The 14,771-nt window shown below is 38.0% G+C and overlaps 6 protein-coding genes across 6 annotated transcripts in view; 5 read left to right on the top strand and 1 right to left on the bottom strand. All coding sequences in view use genetic code 12, as the record gives it.

The window, feature by feature from the left end:
* Positions 1 to 162: 162 nt before the first annotated feature.
* Positions 163 to 2,919, top strand: KGF56_002342 (U6 snRNP complex subunit; the record flags this gene model as incomplete). Its single annotated transcript, XM_049323560.1, has 1 exon — positions 163 to 2,919. The coding sequence occupies one exon, from the start codon at positions 163 to 165 to the stop codon at positions 2,917 to 2,919; it is 2,757 nt and encodes a 918-aa protein (XP_049180570.1).
* A 208-nt stretch (positions 2,920 to 3,127) lies between these two features.
* CDC60 (leucine--tRNA ligase) lies at positions 3,128 to 6,445 on the top strand (the record flags this gene model as incomplete). The annotated part of the gene is made up of 1 exon (XM_049323559.1): positions 3,128 to 6,445. One exon carries the CDS (start codon positions 3,128 to 3,130, stop codon positions 6,443 to 6,445), a length of 3,318 nt encoding a protein of 1,105 aa, XP_049180569.1.
* Positions 6,446 to 6,992: 547 nt separating this feature from the next.
* CDC4 (SCF ubiquitin ligase complex subunit) lies at positions 6,993 to 9,452 on the top strand (the record flags this gene model as incomplete). The annotated part of the gene is made up of 1 exon (XM_049323558.1): positions 6,993 to 9,452. The coding sequence occupies one exon, from the start codon at positions 6,993 to 6,995 to the stop codon at positions 9,450 to 9,452; it is 2,460 nt and encodes an 819-aa protein (XP_049180568.1).
* Positions 9,453 to 9,727: 275 nt separating this feature from the next.
* On the top strand, positions 9,728 to 10,561 carry SEC65 (RNA-binding signal recognition particle subunit; the record flags this gene model as incomplete). The annotated part of the gene is made up of 1 exon (XM_049323557.1): positions 9,728 to 10,561. The coding sequence occupies one exon, from the start codon at positions 9,728 to 9,730 to the stop codon at positions 10,559 to 10,561; it is 834 nt and encodes a 277-aa protein (XP_049180567.1).
* A 138-nt stretch (positions 10,562 to 10,699) lies between these two features.
* On the bottom strand, positions 10,700 to 11,368 carry URA5 (orotate phosphoribosyltransferase; the record flags this gene model as incomplete). The annotated part of the gene is made up of 1 exon (XM_049323556.1): positions 10,700 to 11,368. One exon carries the CDS (start codon positions 11,366 to 11,368, stop codon positions 10,700 to 10,702), a length of 669 nt encoding a protein of 222 aa, XP_049180566.1.
* A 1,933-nt stretch (positions 11,369 to 13,301) lies between these two features.
* The window catches only part of MET6 (5-methyltetrahydropteroyltriglutamate-homocysteine S-methyltransferase), a gene marked incomplete at both ends in the record, with an annotated part of 2,304 nt that continues 834 nt past the window's right edge, over positions 13,302 to 14,771 (top strand). The window contains one exon of the mRNA XM_049323555.1: positions 13,302 to 14,771. This exon is cut by the window's right edge and continues 834 nt beyond it. Within this exon, the coding sequence (XP_049180565.1) occupies positions 13,302 to 14,771 (1,470 nt within the window).

Here is a 14,771-nt window from a genome sequence, read left to right as displayed (position 1 = left end):
CCTCATCTCATCTCATCTCATCTCATCTCATCTCTCTATATAAAAAAAAAACCTTCTTATAAATATATCGCTACCACACTGAAAAATAAATAATCCAAATTACATATTATAAATTGAATCCCCCCATATTTTATTGTGATTCTTTAATTTTACCCCGTGCTGATGAATCAATTGGTTGATGAGTTTGAGCTACTGATCTTAAAAGATCCATATGATAGTAGTAATTATGATAAAGCTTTAGGTGCTCTCGTAACATTTCCCGAAAGAGCCCTAGCTATTAATAAAGTATACCTGAAGAAAATTGAATATTTTAGGTTAACCCAATCTGAATTGAACCATTGGCTTTTCGAGTTGAGAGGAGTGGAAAATGTTAACGAGAGGTTGCATTTGGAGTACGTGTTTTACCAAACAGTTATTGAGGATTATAATATTGTTCCAATTGTCCAGAGCTTTCTTGTGTTAGCTCAGCAATTGCTTAATGAAGAAAGAATAACTCAACATGAATTTAGAAAGATTCTTTCAAAGTCTCTTGGCGTTTGCTCTTATGATTTTCGACTGGGCAATGCAATCTGGACAGTTGCCTTATCCTACTTTGAGCTGGTATATCTCAAGTCACAAGCCTCAAGTGACCTCGATACGTTAATCACATTACATAAAAAGAGGCTAACTTGTCCCCATGTGGAGCTCGAAAACTCGTTTCAAGAATACTCCTCCCTTATAAGTAAGTATATGCCCGAGTATTACGAAGAGCAAATGGGGATTGCGAACGGCATATTCAGTGCCACTAAATCAAAGATGAAGTATTATGAAAAATACGAGTCTGAAATTCAAAAATCCCCCTTGGATTGCACCCCATGGGTTGAATACATGGAAGGTGTGTTTAAATATCTGAATAATATAAAGCCTGTCATGGCGATTTTCGAGAGATCAATACAAGGTGACGTTGCGTTTTTAAGCAAATGGCAGCAAGTTTGGCTAGCATTTATTCATATGATCGATGGTGGTGGTGGTAATGATGATGGTGATGATGATGAAAAAGATGCTAAAGAGAATGAGCTCAAAACTTCAATACTAGCCAAATATGTACGAACATTCCCCAATTCGTGCCATGCCTACTCTGAAAGTATAAGAAATTGTATCTTATCCACCGAGTCTGGTTGTAAAACGCTAGAAGAAATTCAAAGAAGGATAAAGTCGGTTGATTTGACGCATACCTCAGATTATAATGACTGGAAATTAGTAGCAACGGCGTTGATACATGTCAAGTATCAGAAGTTATTGTATTCATCAACTGCACTTGTAGAAACAAACGAGCTTATGACTGAAATGGTTTTACATTTTGATTTTGCTTTGGAGAATACCGATAAGCTGCATTTGGTTGAGAGATTGGTTATATCCATTTGCAAAAAGCTAGGTAAGATTGATAATTTGATGGACTTATTGGAAAGACTATACAAGAAGTTTGCCAATGAGTCAGAGGTATGGCTATATGTGATTCGAGTAATATCTGATCTCGGTAAGAATGCAACTTACATGCGATACATATACAAGAAAGCTATGAATTCAAATTTGGATGATCCAGAGAAAGTGGCAGAGGAATGGCTCTTATATGAACAAGTCAACGGGAACATGACGTCATACAAGGAAGCTGTGGCAAAATGTAGAAATGTTGTTGCTGTCCTAGCTGGAAAAGCAAGTCAATTTGAAAAAACATCTCGCAAAAGAAGTCGTGACATTATCTCTGCCGAACTATCTAGATCGAGAGAGGAATACACTGTTCAAGTAAGCGATCTTCCGAAAAACACAACAGCAGATGATTTAAAGAAACTTTTTGAGGATTGCGGTACAATCAGGGACTTGACGATTATGGATGTAGACGATGAAAAACAAGCAATGATTGAATTTTCTAGTGAGCTCGATGTGTTTGCGGCTCTTACTAGGAGCCGTAAGTATATTGGAGATCGAGAAATAACCATTAATCAAGTTCAAAAAAGCTTGTTATTCGTCAACAATTATCCAAGCACTTATAGTCAATTAGATGTGAGGGAAGTGTTTGAACGAGTAGGACCGCTTGTAAGCTGCAGGTTTCCTTCACAGATTTCCAACAAGGTACGAAGATTCTGTTATATCCAATATGTCAATGCCAATGATGCTCAAAGAGCAATAGGTTTGTATAATGGTCAAACTTACTGGGACGAGAATTTAAATCGCGAGTTAACGTGGGAAGTCAAGTATTCAAAGCCCCAAGAGAGAAAAGAACGTTCAAGTCCAATTTCCGAGAGAAAAATTAGAGTAACCAATATCAATTTTTCAATAACGGAGGAGGAGTTGAGAAGAGAGTTTTCTGAGTGCGGCGAGATTGAACTGATTGTGCTTCCAAAGGCTGTTTTTGACACCAAGAGAAAGATTATGAAACAAAATGGTGGAACAGCGATAATAGCTTTTCGAGATGTTTTCAGTGTTGAAAGAGCATTAAAGAAAAACGGCACTAACTTGAAGGGAAGAGAAATCAATGTTCGACAACAAGCAGCGCATTCAAGTAGGACGCCTGAAGACTTCGACGAGCTTAAAACTGTTGGATTAATAAATTTAGATCCTTCGCTCAATACATTTCAAGTGAAAAACTATCTTGAGCAGGCTTTTGGACATATCTCGAAAATCCTTTTAATCCCCGAAGCAAAAGTAGGTTTGGTTGAGTTTGCTTCCGTTCAAGATGCAGGTAAGTTAGGATTGAAGAGTACTTGTATTAAAATCGATAATTACGAAATACAAACTGGAACAAAAACAGATGTCCTTCTGCTAATCAATATAGCAGAGACCGAGTCCAATAAGTCTAGCTTGGCAGCAGCTCCAGAAACCTCATCAGCTTTACCAGCGATATCTTTAATGCCAACTTCATTAAAACGTAGAAGGATATAAAAACAGAAAGAGACAAGAGACAAGAGAAAAGAGAAAAGAGAGAAAAAAAAACAATGCCTTCCTTCTTCTCCCCCCATTGTGATGGAATACACGAACCATACGATTTATGACTCTCGCTTTCAATTTTTCATTATTGACTTAGGGATGAAATTTTTTTTTTTTTTTTTTTTTTTTTTCAGTTGTTGGGTTAGGTTAATCAAACAGGTGAATGGAAATGAGTAGTGGTGTTACTTTTGAAAAGACATTTAGAAGAGATGCCTTGATTGAGATTGAGAAAAAGTATCAGAAGGAGTGGGCTGAAGCGAAATATTTTGAAATTGACGCTCCTACATATGAAGAATGTCCTACTAAAGATATCGATGAGGTGAAGGAGAAATATCCGAAATTCTTTGCGACTATGGCATACCCTTACATGAACGGTGTTTTACATGCTGGCCATGCATTTACGTTATCTAAAGTTGAGTTTGCTACTGGGTTTGAGAGAATGAATGGGAAAAGGGCCTTGTTCCCTCTTGGTTTCCACTGTACCGGTATGCCTATCAAAGCAGCAGCAGATAAGATAAAGAGAGAAGTTGAGTTGTTTGGAGAGGATTTCTCTGGTGCTCCAAAATCAACAGAGGAGGAAGAGGCGGAGGAGGAGAAGAAGGAGGATCCAGAAAAAAAACCAAAAGAGAAGAGAGAAGATTTGTCCAAGTTTACTTCAAAAAAATCCAAAAGTGTTGCGAAAACTGGAAGAGCCAAGTACCAATTTGAAATCATGTTGCAACTAGGCATTCCAAAAGAACAAGTGGCTAAATTTGCCAATACGGATTACTGGTTAAAATTTTTCCCTCCCTTGTGCCAAAGAGACGTTACTGCTTTTGGTGCTAGGGTTGATTGGAGACGTTCTATGATCACTACAGATAAGAATCCATATTACGACGCTTTTGTTAGATGGCAAATAAATAGATTGAGGGATTGCGGAAAAATCAAGTTTGGTGAAAGGTATACTATATATTCCGAGAAGGATGGTCAAGCATGTTTGGATCACGATAGGCAGTCTGGAGAAGGTGTCACTCCACAAGAGTATGTGGGGATCAAAATCAAAGTAATTGAATTTTCACCCGAGGCAAAGCAAATTTTGGAAAACGAAAATTTTTTCGACATTGCTGGTATGAAGAATGTGTATTTTGTTGCTGCGACTTTAAGGCCTGAAACCATGTATGGACAAACCACTTGTTTTGTTAGCCCCAAAATTGATTATGGAGTATTTGATGCGGGTAATGGAGATTATTTCATTACAACTGAACGTGCATTTAAAAACATGTCGTTTCAAAACCTTACTCCCAAGAGAGGATACTACAAACCCGTTGTTATTGTGAACGGTAAAGCATTGGTTGGTTCAAGAATTGAAGCGCCATTAGCTGAGCTCAAAGATTTAAGGGTTTTGCCTATGGAGACCGTGAAAGCTACCAAGGGTACTGGTGTGGTTACTTGTGTTCCCTCTGATTCTCCAGATGATTATATTACCACGCGCGATCTTGCCAACAAACCTGAATATTATTCGATTCAAAAGGAATGGGTTAAGTCTGAGGTCATCCCAATAATTCAAACAGAAAAGTATGGAGACAAGTGTGCTGAGTATTTGGTTAATGAACTCAAAATCAAATCACCAAGGGACACGTTGCAATTGGCAGAGGCCAAAGAATTGGCTTATAAAGAAGGATTTTATAATGGTACAATGAAAATTGGAAAATACAAGGGCGAGAAAGTTGAAGATGCCAAGCCAAAAGTAAAGGCTGATTTAATTGCATCTGGAGAAGCATTTGTTTATAATGAACCAGAGAATCAAGTTATTTCCAGATCTGGTGATGACTGTTGTGTTTCATTGGAAGACCAATGGTACATTGATTATGGTGAAGAAATTTGGTTGGGACAAGCATTGGAGTGTCTCAAAAGCATGGAGACTTTTGCCAAAGAAACCAGGCATGGATTTGAGGGAGTGTTTGCATGGATGAAAAACTGGGCAGTTACTAGGAAATTCGGACTTGGTACTAAACTTCCTTGGGATGATCAGTATTTGGTTGAGTCATTATCGGACTCAACTATTTACATGGCATATTACACTATCGATAGATTTTTACATTCTGACTATTATGGTCAAGTTCCCGGAAAGTTTGATATAAAACCCGAGTCATTAACCGATGAAGTGTTTGACTACATTTTTGCTCGTCGGGACGATATCAAATCAGACATACCTTTGGAGCAATTGGACGAAATGAGAAGGGAATTTGAATACTTTTACCCATTAGATGTTAGAATTTCAGGTAAAGATTTGATTCCAAACCACTTGACCTTTTTCATTTATTCCCACGTTGCATTATTCCCCAAAAGGCTCTGGCCACGCGGTGTGAGAGCTAATGGACACTTGTTATTGAATAATGCCAAAATGTCTAAGCTGACGGGTAATTTTATGACATTGGAGCAAATTGTTGAAAAATTTGGTGCAGATGCCTCACGAATTGCCATGGCCGATGCAGGTGATACTGTTGAGGATGCCAACTTTGACGAGTCGAATGCCAATGCTGCAATTTTGCGATTAACTACTTTGAAAGATTGGTGCGAGGAAGAGTTGAAGAGCCAAGATCAATTGAGATCAGCAGAATATGACTCGTTTTTTGATGAGGCATTTGAGAATGAAATGAATGATTTAATCGAAAAGACTTATCATCAATATACTTTGAGCAATTACAAGCAGGCCTTAAAATCTGGATTGTTTGATTTCCAAATTGCTCGAGATTTCTACAGAGAGTCAGTGAACTCAGCATCTATAGGAATGCACCGTGATCTCGTTTACATGTACATTGAGTATCAAGCTTTGTTGTTGGCTCCTATTGCTCCTCACTTTGCCGAGTATCTTTACAAGGATGTATTGAAAAAGAAAGGAAGTGTGCAAACGACTTTGTTCCCCAAGCCATCCAAACCTGTATCCAAACCTGTTCTTGATGCTTTGGAATATGTGAGAAACGTATGCAGATCCATCCGAGAGGTTGAAGGTTTAGGGTTGAAGAAGAAGAAAGGAAAGTGTGATTTCAGTTCTGGAGATTCGGTCAAGTTGACATTGTTAGTATGCAACACATTCCCTGAATGGCAAGAAACTTATATTGAAATTGTTCGTCAATTATTTGAGGAGCACAAATTATCGGACAACAACTTGATCAAAGAAAAAGTTGGTAAAGATATGAAACGGGGCATGCCATTTATTAACCAGTTGAAGTACCGCTTGAACACGGAAAGTCCCGAGTTGGTTTTCAATAGGAAATTAACATTTAATGAGGTTGAGACTTTGCAAAAAATCACCAAGCTCATTAAAAATGCTCCTTTTGCTGTTAAAGTACAAGAGTTGCAAATACTTGCTTTTGATTACGGTGCAACTAAGGGTAAGGATGTATTGACTGGTGAAGAAAATGTGGAGATAAACTATACAGGTAAAATCAAAGAAAATGCAAAACCTGGTGAACCTGGTGTAATATTAACAAAAATCTAAAACAAAAAAGATAAAATCAATACCGCAAAACTTGCCCATGTGTATATGTTATAGAGTCCATTTACCTTTTCCTCTCCTCCTCTCCTCTCCTCTCCTCTTCTCCCCTTCCCAGGTTATTATTCTCCCATGTATTTTAGAAGTTGAATTTAGAATTTTTCATTATATGGTCCGCATTAAATGCACGAATAGTATATACATTGTTTAAATACATTTCTTGATTACTATGGAAAAAAAATTAGCTCTGTAAGGAAAAAAAAAAAATAAAAAAAACCATCAAACTGTTATATCAAAAACATTAACCCTTGGTAATAAAATTCGGCTAGGGATTTTGAATCTATATTTCATTCACAACTTAACGGAAGCAGCAGTGGGCTAGATATACAAGTTTGGACTTTGTTGGAAAAAGATAAACATTAAGAGCTGGACTAGCAACACTTTTTTTTCCATAATTTTCCTTGATTTGTCTTTTTTTGTTTGATTCATTATCTTTTGAGATAGGACCAAAAACTCGAGACGATAGATTGGGATACGGAAAATTAGGGATAGGATGTCAAATTTTGACTACCCTTTACAAGACGAGCAGTCTAAATTTGACTACAAGTTAGTCAATCTGAATGGAAAGTTATCAGAGGTACCCTTGCATACAAAGTATCAAAAATTGTCATTACTTGAATCAAGAAACATTCAAGCTGAAATTTCAAGTCACCCTTGTTCAACTGTGGATGAGAAACGAGAGAATCGTCGCAAACGAAATGCCAGGGAGGACGATCCTAGGGAGTTTGAATGTTTTGTTTCTTGTGACGAAATGACATCTTCTGATACAGACTCAAATACGCAAGTATCTTCAACACAAGCGCAAGCGCAAATACAAGCACAAACACACTCATATTGTACAAATGCATTGGCACATCCTCCGTCAAAGAAAAGACTCACATCTAACTCTAACCACTCTGGCGGGGTTTCCACCAGCGGAGTTCAAGCTGATCCTGCTAATCTCTCGTCATCAAATATCTTTGGAGGCTCAACAACAGCAACGACAACAACAACAACAGCAACAAGTACTACTACTACTACTACTTCTACTACCAGCGGCGGCAGCGGCGGCGGCAACGGCGGCGTAGGAACCCACAACCAAACTACATCAAACCTCTCACGTGATCACAATCGTCGCCCAAAAACACCAACGCAAATGAACTCACCGAGCCATACACCTGTATCTGACGTGGAGGAGGAAGATCAAATACAGCAACTCCCTCTACCATCACCAAGTGCTTCTCCCGCACAGCTGGATCATGAAAACGATATGAGCTCTGTGCCAGACACTCCTCATGAAATGATACGAAAATCAAATTTAAACCTTCTTGAAAGCCACATGGCTGCCGTTCCTAACACACAAGGCGAGTTGATCAACCTCATAAATTATTTGTCAAAATTTCTAACTCCAGAAAACCAGAACCACATCATATTTAGGTTTCTTCAAAACACCAACCGCTCTACTTTAAGTACTTTCAACGGGTTGATCCATAATTGTTTGAAAAGGGATTTAATTGGAAATTTTCCTTTTGAGATTGCCACTAAAGTGCTATCGCATCTTGATCACAAAACACTACTTTCACTTGGTCTTGTCTGCAAAAGATGGTTCCTGATTATCAATAATTCTGAGTTGTGGATCCGTTTGCTTAAAAAGGATAAGCTAATCACACACGAGGCGGCTATCAAAGAGGAGTTGCTGCAATCGGACACATTGATAAGTCAGTGGTGTACTTTACCTGACAGAATAAACCCAGCGCAGGTTTTGTATAAAAAGAGGAAGATAATTGTTAACCGGTGGTTAGATCCAAAATATAAGCCTAAAAGAATAAGTGTAACTGGCCACGGAAATAAGGTTGTTACTTGTTTACAGCACGATGAGGAAAAAATTGTCACTGGAGTTGATGATAAGTGCATACTAATATACAGCACCAAAACGGGGCAGTTACTAAAGGTGTTGGACGGCCATGAGGGAGGTGTTTGGGCGTTGAAGTATAGAGGCAACACATTGGTAACTGGATCAACCGATCGAACTGTACGAGTTTGGAATATGACCACGGGGAAATGCACACATATTTTCCGTGGTCATACTTCGACCATCAGGTGTCTAGATATTATTGAACCAACCGTTATTGGCAAGGATGCAAATGGCCTGGACATTATTTTTCCTGAGTATCCGCTACTAGTTACTGGATCTCGCGACCATAACATTCATGTGTGGAGATTGCCTATACTCAGTGACGATGATAGCGAGGGACCAGTATTTGATGGTGGCGAGATGGACAATCCTTATTTGATAGCTGTTTTATCCGGTCATACCCAATCTGTTCGATCCATATCTGGATGTGGCAACATAATAATCTCAGGATCGTATGATTCAACTGTTAGAGTCTGGGACTTGTTGGATAGCGGCAATTGTAAACACATTTTACAAGGTCACCAAGACAGAGTATATTCAACAGCAATCGATTTCAAAAGAAATGTTTGTTTTTCTGGGTCGATGGACTCAACGATAAACGTGTGGAATTTCGAAACAGGTGAATTGCTCAAGATTTTGGAGGGCCACTCGTCTCTTGTTGGTTTGCTAGCTTTAGTCGATGACGTTTTGGTATCTGCTGCTGCGGATGCATCATTGCGAATTTGGGATCCGGTGACAGGGGAGTTGAGGAGCAAGTTGAAGGGCCATGCTGCGGCCATAACTTGTTTTGAACATGATGGATTAAAGGTTGTCAGTGGAAGTGAAAAGATGTTGAAGCTATGGGATGTGGAAAAGGGTGTTTTTGCTAGAGACTTGTTAAATGATGTTACTGGTGGTATATGGCAAGTAAGAATAGATCACAAGCGATGCGTTGCTGCTGTGCAGAGATTCAATAGCGACGATGAGGGTGAGACTTTTATTGAAATTCTAGATTTCAGTGAGCCGCCCAAATTGAGAGATCAGACAGAAAACTTATTATTATACAATCAAATCACTTAGGGGGGGAAAAAGAAACAAAAAAAAAAACATAATTGTATTTCGGAATAATGCAAATGAATGATATTTATAGTGGGAGAAGACCGAGAGAAGAGTGAGGTTTGTAGTGGGAAAGAAGAGTAAAGTTTTCTTTGGTAACCTTTTTTTTTTCTTTCTTTCTTTCTCTATCATCAAAACGTATGAAATAAATCAACAAAAAAAAAAAAGAAAAAAGAAGGTTTTTACTTTGTTTAAGTAAGTGGTAATAATACATTCAAGCCTCACTATAATAGAAAGAAATGTCGAGGAGGCCGGTATTGGAAGAGGTCAACGATGATGACATTGATAACCTTGATATGGATATAGCGGAATTTGACCCAGATTTAAAGACTCCTGTGGCACCAAGAAGACCAGCACCATCGATTGTTAGATCACAAGATGAGAATCCTGAGCCGCCATTGTTTCCTCAAATGGGAGATATACCTGTACCTACCAAGCAACAAACTCATGAGAGGAGTAATATTATTGATCCCAAGTCATTTACACCTGAACAAGAAGCACATTTCAAAAAGTTTCAAATCATATACCCATGTTACTTTGATATTAATCGATCTCATAAACAAGGCAGACGAGTTAGTATTGATCGTGCTGTGGAGAATCCAATAGCAAAGACTATAAGCGATGCATGTCAGTTTTTGAAAGTTCCAGTATTGTTGGAGTTGGACAAAACACACCCTCAAGATTTCGGTAATCCTGGTAGAGTTCGAGTGCTATTGAGGGAGCCAGAAGGCGGCAAACCAATTAACTCTCTATTCTTGAACAAGAAACGATTTATGAATGAAATAGCAGATTATTTAGCAACACACCCTACTGAATTGGACAGTGTTGGCCGTAAGAGTGGAATTGCAATGCCACAAGATTTTCAACAAAATTTTACACCAGAAGAAATCCCAAAAGTGAAAGGTTTTAAGATGAATACTATTGTGCCTGTGCATTCTAGTTTTACAATGAAACATCCAATGACAAAGAGTATTTATGACGCAGAGCCAGAAAATGAGGCAATCGCACCCAGTGGACACAAGACTAATATACCAAAACCGCCAAAGAAAAAAGTGATGAAGATTAGGGGATAACTTGCAAATAAAGAATAAAAGAATGAAAAGAAAAGAAAAGAAAAGAAAATAATGAATAGAAAAAAGCGGAGTAAATTTAACATGCATGAGGCTCCCAAACGGGGGGGTGGTGGTGGTGGTGGCAGGAAAAGAGCTTATTTAGGCACCATATTTGTTTCTATATTCTTCAATAGACTTCAAGTCATCGACACTGATCTTGTCCTTTAAGATGGTAATAACTTCGCTTAAACTCACAATAGATAAAACTGGAATTCCAAACTTTTCGCTCACCGTTTTGGTGGCTGATCTTGTTGAGTCGTAAATGGTTGTTTCTTGTCTATCCAAGGCGATAATGCAACCAACACATTCACCTTTTTCTTGTGCGATTATCTCGAATGCCTCGTTGATTGCAGTCCCGGCAGTTATCACGTCGTCAATGATCAATATTCTCTTCCCTTGTAGAGGGCAACCAACAATGGATCCTCCTTCTCCGTGATCTTTCTTTTCTTTTCTATTGAACGAGTACCCTACATCACTATATATATCGGGTCTCAATTCTGCCAACTTTGCTACAGTGATAGCAGCTAATGGTATACCTTTATAAGCGGGGCCGAACAAGATATCAAATTTCAATCCGCTTTTTATAATTGCTTCGGCATAAGCCGTCGCCAAGTTTGATAATAATTTACCAGTATTGAATAAGCCCAAGTTGAAAAAATACGGAGATTCACGTTTTGACTTTAAAGTGAATTTCCCAAATTTTAAAGCTTGCGAGTCCAATGCGGCTTGCAAGAAGATTGCTTGATATGGCGAGGTTTCCAAAGACATTGTTGAAGAGAGAATGGGGGGGCGGAGAAAAGGAGGAGAGAAAGAAGAGGAAGGAGAAGAGGAGGGAAGATATCTGATGAAAAGATGAGATGACTATGGAGGAACAACTGCATTGAATTTTTTTTTTTTTTTCTTTTTTTTTTTTTTTGCCGGATGGACTTGAAGCCGCTTAGAATAATTTGCTTTACGAGATTTCAAGTATCTACGATGATGGTCGGCTTAATTGTCAAAGTTGTTATTTGTGAAGAGATGGCGAGTAAAAAAGAAGGGCTGGTGGCAGTAGCTTAATGATATTCTTTTGGCTTGTTGTATATAAAACTGAACTTTGCTCTCATTTATTATCTTGACTGAAAATGATAGTTTGATAAAAGTACATCTCCAGCGTTGGAGCTAATGTTTTCGTGTCTAGTGTAGTATATAATTAATATGAGATATCAATCTACTGTAAGAGAGTGTGTGAAAGAAATAATAAGTTATAGTAAGATTTATATTCATTGAAAGGTGACGCTATCAAAAGTCTTGCGCGATGGCAACACTAGTGAACATAAGGCGAGCTAGTGGGAGTAGAAGAGAGCAGGGTGGGCACTATCTGCCGACATTCATTGTCTAATCACTCTAATTATGTAGCTGAACATAGTTGGGGGGGGGGGGGGGGGGGGACACCATCGACCAGGTTTCATATAGAAACGCTACCAATCGTCAATACAAAGACAAAAAGAAACCATGAGTGACATTGTACTATCCTTTATAGTTTGAATAAAATGCATTTTTTGATTTCAAAGTCAATAGGTTTGCTTTTCTTTTAAATGCATTGATCCTCAACTACAAAAACTCCTGCTGAATAAAAGTTGGCAAATGTCAATATCCAAAAAGGTTGGCAAATGTCAATATCCAAAGAGGTTGGCAAATGTCAAAATCTTCTTTAGTGTGGGGTGAAGACTAATTAGAATGATACATAAAAGGTAGAGTTAGAAACTTCTGTCGTCCACATAAATGTCCCGCTTTATGTGCAAGCACAGATGTGTACACCTATACAGTTTACAAATTTACAAATGTATAGTATCGTCCCAGTCAAGTGAGATCTAAGTTTAACGATGGAAAAGGTGTTTTAAAAAAGGTGTTTTAAAAAAGGTGTTTTAAAAAAGGTGAGTTTTAAATTTAACGACGGAAAAAGTTCTAAATTTAATCTCGAACGAAACCGGCTTTATCTCCACAACCAAACGGCCACCTAACAAACAATGAAATTTTTTTTTCTTCTTCTTCTTCTTCTTCTTATTTCCATATTCTTCTTATGAATCAGCCAATTACACGTGCCTCTTGGTATTAATCATGTGATGAGAAAACCCCTTCAACCACGTTTATTGAACTAAAACGACTGAAAATTCACAAGAACCAAGTCTCTATCAAAGCAGACTTTTATAAAAAAAAACTACTTCTTTACTACAAAGTCTCCTATGCGAACCCTCAGCATATAATGCACTCTTTTCTTGTAAAGAGTATATATCACATAAATATTTCGTAGCCCTCGTTTATCATACCTCATGAATTTTCTCTTTCAGTGAAATTTTTCATTTTTGCCAATCTACACTACACAATCTATTATCCAACTACCTTGCCAACAAAATAGTCAAAGCATAATAGTGCACTATATGTGCGCCATGCAATAAAGAAAAGTATAACTTGTCAATTCAGGTAATACGAAGAGCAAAGGGCGAAAAGGAGAAGTCAAAAATTTTTCAACACTTTTTTCCAATGGAGGAATTTAATATTTAAATTGCAATTCTTCTTCCTTCTTTTCTTCTTTCTCTTCTTCCTCTTCTTTCTCTTCTTCCTCTTCTTGTTTTCTTTTCCCCTTTACTTTTCGTCTTGATTGATCTAGACAAGTGGATTTTTTTAAAAAAAACCAAGAAATAAAGAGAAAAGCAAGTTAGTAATGGTTCAGTCCTCAGTTTTAGGTTTCCCACGTATTGGTGGCCAAAGAGAGTTGAAAAAAATCACCGAGTCTTACTGGGGTGGTAAAGTTGGTGTTGACGAGTTGATTGCTACTGGTAAACAGTTGAGAGAACACAATTGGAAGTTGCAACAACAAGCTGGTGTTGATGTTATTCCATCAAACGATTTCTCATTCTATGATCAAGTATTGGATTTGTCCTTATTGTTCAATGCTATTCCAGAAAGATACACCAAGTTTGATTTAGCTCCAATTGACGTTTTGTTCGCTATGGGCAGAGGTTTGCAAAGAAAAGCCACTGATTCAACTCCTGCAGTTGATGTTACCGCTTTGGAAATGGTTAAATGGTTTGACTCAAACTACCATTATGTGAGACCAACTTTTTCTCACTCTACTGACTTTAAATTAAACACTGCTGCTGGAATCAAACCAGTTGACGAATTCAATGAAGCTAAAGCATTGGGTATCAAAACTAGACCTGTTCTTTTAGGTCCAGTTTCCTACTTGTATTTGGGTAAAGCCGATAAAGATTCTTTAGATTTGGACCCTATTTCTTTATTGCCTAAACTTTTACCAGTTTACCAAGAATTATTGGCCAAGTTGAAGGACGCTGGTGCTGAAGAAGTTCAAATTGATGAACCAGTTTTGGTGTTGGATTTGCCAGAATCAGTTCAATCCAAGTTCAAACAAGCTTATGACTCTTTGGCTACTGCTGAAGCACCAAAATTGATTTTAACAACTTACTTTGGTGATGTGAGACCAAACTTGAAAGCAATTGAAAACTTGCCTGTTGCTGGTTTCCACTTTGACTTTGTTAGAGTTCCCGAGCAGTTGGAAGAAGTTGCTTCAATTGTTAAAGGTGACCAAACTTTATCTGTCGGTGTTGTTGATGGTAGAAATATCTGGAAAACTGATTTTTCCAAGGCCTCTGACATTGTTAACAAGGCAATTGATAAAGTAGGTAAAGACAAGGTTGTTGTTGCCACCTCGTCGTCTTTGTTACATACTCCAGTTGATTTGGAATCTGAAGCAAAATTGCCAGCTGAAATCAAGGACTGGTTTTCATTTGCTACTCAAAAATTAGACGAAGTTGTTGCTATTGCTAAACACATTTCTGGCGAAGACGTTTCAGAGAAATTCGACGCTAATGCCGCTTCAATCAAGGCTAGAAAAGAATCTTCAATCACCAACAATCCTAAGGTTCAAGAAAGATTAACAACCATTAACGAACAATTGGCAACTAGAAAAGCTGCTTTCCCAGAAAGATTAGAGGCCCAAAAGGCTAAGTACAACTTGCCATTGTTCCCAACAACCACAATTGGATCCTTCCCTCAAACTAAGGATATCAGAGTCAATAGAAACAAATTTGCCAAGGGGCAAATCACAGCTGAAGAATATGAACAATTTATTAATAAGGAGATTGAAACTGTGGTTAGATTCCAAGAAGAGATT

This window comes from Candida oxycetoniae, assembly GCF_023343755.2.
Source record: "Candida oxycetoniae strain CBS 10844 chromosome Unknown scaffold42, whole genome shotgun sequence".
Lineage (NCBI taxonomy): Eukaryota > Fungi > Ascomycota > Pichiomycetes > Serinales > Debaryomycetaceae > Lodderomyces > Lodderomyces oxycetoniae.
Note: the sequence above shows the minus strand (reverse complement) of the source record. Positions and strands in the feature narration are given on the sequence as shown.